The 6,000-nt window shown below is 33.9% G+C and overlaps 1 protein-coding gene across 1 annotated transcript in view; it reads left to right on the forward strand.

The window, feature by feature from the left end:
- GASK1B (golgi associated kinase 1B) overlaps positions 1 to 5,799 on the forward strand; it is a 50,887-nt gene extending 45,088 nt beyond the window's left edge. Inside the window, exons 3-4 of the mRNA XM_049770229.1 lie at positions 2,760 to 2,986; positions 5,592 to 5,799. Coding sequence (XP_049626186.1) covers positions 2,760 to 2,986; positions 5,592 to 5,799 — 435 coding nt within the window. The remainder of the gene's footprint in view (positions 1 to 2,759; positions 2,987 to 5,591) is intronic.
- Positions 5,800 to 6,000: the final 201 nt, after the last annotated feature.

The following is a 6,000-nucleotide window of genomic DNA, read 5'->3' on the forward strand; positions in this document are numbered from 1 at the left end:
ATCCCCCGGCGTCCCATATGGTCCCCCAAGCCAGGAGCGACTTCTGAGCGCATAGCCAGGAGTAACCCCTGAGCGTCACCGGGTGTGACCCAAAAACCAAAAAAAAAAAAAAAAAAAAAAAAAAAAAAGAAAAAGAAAAAATTAAACATTTATCCAGCACAATATATCTTGATATTATTGTCAAAATTAAACAATGATTTTTCTGCTAAAATAATGGAGATTGATACAGATATACTTTTAGATTAACTAACTTATAAAATAAAGTAAGTTTAGATATGAAACAGCTTCAAAAGGAATAGTTTTATGTTCTTCCTAGTCCTGACCTTCACTTAATTCATTGGATATTAGATGCAATTTATTTTATATAATTTGTTTTCCCTTATATTTAAAGGCAGCCAAGGCTCTACATAAAATCAATTAATTTGTTTGTAAAGGAAGGATTCAATAAATTCCTCTAATATCTTTTTCATTAAAGTAAAAATAGGTTTTTATTTGGAAATTCTGGGGAAGGGGTGGGAAAAGATAGGAAAGGCAGAGTTATGAACTCAGTAGAGAATATGAGCTTCTCCAAAGAAGGAGAAAGCCCAGGTTTCACAGCTCAGCATGAAAGTAGGAAAGCACACATCTCAAGCATTAGACACAGGCACATATGCTTAGATACCATGTGTGTGGGCCAGCAGCACACATGAGCACTGTATTTACCCATGGGTCCAGGGAGGACATGTGACAATTTTTCTAATATCTTAATTTATATTTTAAGAGATTTAAGTAGAGGGAAGTTGATAATAGTAGAACTGGTACTGTAACATTGTATGCCTGAAACTCAACTGTAATAATTTAAAAAATCACATTACCTAATAAACTGATGAGAAAATAAAACTATTTTTGATGTACTTTTATTTCTATAAGGTGGTGTTTATGAGTTGTTCCTTGTTGAGTTTGGGGTTGGAGGAAACATGTGGTACCAGGGATTGAACAGGTGTCTGCTACATGCAAGCAAGTAATTTAACTTGCCCTATACTCTCTGTCCCCTCTAATTTATGCTTAAAAATTAACCTAGAGTAATTTGCTTGGTACAATGTTGTATTATTGTATTTTGGTAATAACTTTGGGAAACTTTTGTATTATTAGGTCACATTCATATACATAACTAATGATATTAATTCTCCAGACCTGGAGTCCTTTCATATAGGAGCATTTGGATAAATCATAGTTTACATATATGGTTCCACCAACCCTGGCAGAGCCCCTTGTCTCTGGATTATTTCTACGTCTGTAGTGTGTAGTATAAGCTGTCCATATGCTTTGTGACTCACTGATACCCATGTTCCCCAGGTGACTGGTCTTTCATAGACTAATTAGAAAATGAGTTCATGTTAACTTCTATTCTAATACCTGCTTCTCAAAGTAAGCTGTTGAATACAAAAACCATTTACATGCAAAAAATTTAAAAAATAGAGATATCTATGATTTAATTGAGTCATTTTTTAATATTTTGTCCAGGGTAGTCCTCCTTCCTAATTTTAGATTTTCTTCATTTGAAATGTATAAAATAGCAAACACCATTTTGGAGCACTTCACAATCCAGTTCAGGTTCTTAATTCCTCTACCTTTCACTTGGGAGACTTTTCATCTCTGTCTCTTCTCTTGTATTTCTGATAAAACCATTTTATTTCACAGAATATAATTTAAAAAATAAAATGTATACATTTCCATTTTTCTTAGGAATTTGTTTTGAGATAAACAGTTTAATCTTATGTGTATATATTTAATAAGAATTACAGTTTTCATTTTTTAAAACTATACTTATATTTGAGTGTCTTATAAAGAAGAGCAGAGCTGAAGGGTGTGCCAACATGTTGACCAACATTTTCACCAACTACAAAGTGAATTGTGAAATTCCAATTATGTAGATAATTAAACTGGATCTCAGAGTGTGTTGAATATGTGTGTGTCCTTGCCTGAAAAAGATGGAAATAATTTTTCTCCTTAAATACAATCTCTGCCCCCTTTGAGTTTTGCTGTTGTTTTTTTTTAAGTAGTGCTCAGAATTTTTTCTTGGCTCTGTGCTCAGGGATCACTCTTTTTGTGCTTGAAAGACCATATGCAGTAATCAAGAGGCCAAATGTGGTGCCAGGTATTGAACCTAGATCAGTTGTCTGAAAGCTAGATAGTTCCCACTGCATTATCTTCGTTGGTCCTAATTTTCCTCTTCTATAACAAGTAGTCCTGTTCTAGTAATAAGCTTATTAAATCCAACAGTTTGCTCATTTTCTCCACCTATTTATAGTCTAGATGTGGGTTTCCTGTCATTTGAACTTTAAGTGATCATCTTGAAATGATACTGAAATATCAAAAATACAGATATTTTATACCCCTGAAACAAATGAATTTTTAAATAACCCAACAGAAAGGATAAAGCAGAGTAGATAATCTAGCTATGTAAATAATACAGTTGCTTCCTTATTCCTTCTGGCTAAAATTCTAAATGTGGCATCAGTGGGAACTTTGAATGTTAAGGTTGGAGCTGCCTAGCTTAGAAGACACCTTTGGATTTAATAGCAGCAAATGAAAATGCTTGTAACCATAGCTGAGTCAGAAGATGAACCATGGTTTTACTCAGAAAGTTGCCTTTTTATATACATGAAATGTGGCCCCACTGAATTCTGGCATATACAGAATTTACAAAGCCTTCTTTGGAACTCTTCAAGTTTTATTTTGACTCCAGCTAATATTTTGTTTCTGTTTTCTATTTTCAGATTTATAATCGTTTAGATACAAATTGCTGTGGATTCAGACCTCGAAAGGAAGACGACTGTGTGCAGAATGGACTAAGGCCAAAATGCAACGACCAAGACTCAGTAGCTCTAGCACACATTATCCAGAGGAAGCATGACCCGAGGCATTTGGTCTTTACAGACAATAAAGGTTTCTTTGACAGAAGTGAAGATAACCTAAATTTCAAGTTGTTAGAAGGCATCAAAGAGTAAGTTATACAATCTAATAATTTCTTCAGGATATTGCATATTTTAAATAAGAGAGTAAGGTTTGGAGAAAACTCATGCCGTTAGGGGTCTCAAACTCAATTTACCTGGGGGGCCGCAGGAGGCAAAGTCGGGGTGATCCTTGAGTGCAAAGTCAGTAGTGAGCCTTGAACATTGGGGGGTGTGACCCAAACAACTAAAACAAAACAAAACAAAACAAAAAAAGATTCCTCTAGGGCAGGGCCACAAAATGTTGTACGTTACTTAGAAAAAAATTATGAATGTTGGAGCTGGGAATGGGGCCATAAAAGTGACAGAAACTCTGAAAGAATAGAAGTAGAGTGCAGACAAGTTGTCTCTGTAGCCAAGTGCCTCTAAGCTCCTGCAACATTCACATCTATCACATTGCTTGGCTCACAATGAAAATGCAGTGGGTTTTATTGGAAGCATGCAGGGCTAGCTGGAGCAGGAGATGTCCATGCTAAGTAAGCAATGTGAAAATTATCTGTCATAGTGCAGGGGACATCACATGGAAAATAATAGACATGCAGTCAGTGACAGCAGAATGTCCAGAGATTCTAAAGTGTTTTTTCTTTTTGTTGTGGTGACAAATTAGTGTTGAGTTTAACATTATGTCAAAGGATAGCCATTTTCTAAATATTGGAATTTATAGCATTGGAAAGTTCTCCTAGGGGATCTAGATTAGGGAGAAATTATATAACATTTGAAAGGGAGAATGATGGAAGTTAGTTAAGTAGAGATATTCAAGACTGATTAAGAATTTGAGGAGACCTTGAGAATGTTGAGACATAAGAATGAAGATTAGAGGAGATCAATACAGAGGTAAAGAAAGAGTCTGGCACATCAGAAGTTAACATGTACTGGTTTGTAATGGAACAGTTAACCTTACCTATTCTTGAAAATAATGATGGTAGAATCTCAGTCATGAACTCTGAGATCTCACCTACAGTGATTATGTATTGTTACATTATTCTTGTAGAGTAAGACTCTGAAGCCTATTTAGTAGGTCTTCCTAAGTACTTTATAGTTCCCATGAATTAGATGATCTGAATTTTATGTACTTTTAACAACAGAGACTGTAGTGTTCTTATAAATGTTTCATGAGACCAGATATCAAAAACTTTAGCTATGTGTTGACTTGTTAATAGTTGTTCTTTTCATCTTTATGTGAACTGAACATAGATCATAAGGCACATTTTCTAAGTGTCTAGGAAAATTTTATATATAGGAAATTTTATATACTTAAAGCATCATATTCCAATACAGGGCTTTCTAGATCTCTAAATTCCTCTTTACAATGAGGGGTTACAGGGAAATAATCCATCCGTCCTATGCTTTGATAATAATAAGAATGCTGCTTTATTTATTCTTTTAAAGATGATTTAACTCTAAACCCATTATGAAAAGTAATGAGTGTAAAGTTAAATCTTCTATGAATATATAATTTATACATTGACAAGCAAAAATATGAAGGCTTTGCTAGCCTGATTTATGTGTGGAACATTTTTCCTAATTAATGTTGTGCAATGACTAGTAATTTTTGATTTTCCTTTGTGTAAAAGATTAGTTACTAAAGAGATTGATGATTTTAACAGTTTTGCCTCATTCTACAACAACTAAATTAGTTCATGGGTCACAAAATTATATATCATAAATATTAATACCTTATAGAGCAAAAATACCTAATACTGCAGCCATTAAACTATAAAGTATGTCTTTAGGGAGCTCAGAACATCTTGTCAGCATTACTTCATATCAGATTCAGACCCATTGAACATATCCAGTTTTCACCCTTTGGCCTCCTACATCATAGGTGCTTGGTTAGCACCAGGAACCTGACACTAAGGCCCTTGGAATTTCTTCTTCAGCTTGCTCCAATGAAATTTGGAAAAATGTTTGAGATTCAGCAAATATTGCCTAAATCGACCTTAGATGTGTCAGAGACATATTCATTGTGAAATATCCTGGCTCTCAAACATTGTTTTGCTAAATGTATTTAAAAACTACTTAATATTCTGGATTAGTATAATAGTCTCACCTCATCAGAACTCCTGATGAAATTTGGATCAAAGGCAGTTATGTCTTTAATTGAATATTCAAAATGAATTTCTTTTACTTGGTACATTTTGGATTATTCACAATCATCTACACAGGAAGAATGATTTATTAAAATGGCAACATTTTGCAGTATATATGTATAAAAATCCACATTGACATTTATGAGACTCTTACTCTATAGAACAGATTAAAGTGGTTTAAATGGATGAAATGAAATTTAACATATGGGAAAATGATTTTGTCTAGGCTAAGAGATGCCTTTGTAACTCTGTTTTCTCATCACCTATGATCATAAGTGAGATGTTAGTGTGTGAAGCTCTGAATAGTACAAAAAACTCAGTCCTCTTCAAGCATCTCCTAGAGTGTTATTAAGAGATTTGTAAGCTTGACAGTGACAAAAATGTTTTAATTTTAAAAATCTTATTTGGAAACATGGTTTATGTCAGATTAATGGAAGGTAGAACAGTTGGGTAAAGTTTAATATTTCCAAGCAGTTACTAAGAATGAAATATCACTTTATCTTTTCAGATTTCCTGAATCTGCAGTTTCTGTTTTGAAGAGCCAGCATTTAAGGCAGAAACTTCTTCAGTCTCTGTTTCTTGATAAGGTTTACTGGGAAAGTCAAGGAGGTAGACAAGGAATAGAAAAGCTTATTGATGTAATAGAACAGAGAGCTAAAATTCTACTCACCTACATCAATGCACATGGGGTGAAAGTCTTGCCTATGAATGAATAACATGGATTTTCTGGCTATAAAAGTATATAGATTTATATGACTTTTTTATTCTGAAATCCCACAGTGATACCTCAAGTCCTCTTAGGAATGAGGTAAAGTAGATGAATACATAAATATGTGAATTTTACCAAGTATATCTGATGGACCTAAGCACTGAAGGCAAACATAAAAGCTTGAACAGTACATGACTCAAAAATAGTT

Source organism: Suncus etruscus, chromosome 3 (assembly GCF_024139225.1).
Source record: "Suncus etruscus isolate mSunEtr1 chromosome 3, mSunEtr1.pri.cur, whole genome shotgun sequence".
In the NCBI taxonomy this organism is placed as follows: Eukaryota; Metazoa; Chordata; class Mammalia; order Eulipotyphla; family Soricidae; genus Suncus; species Suncus etruscus.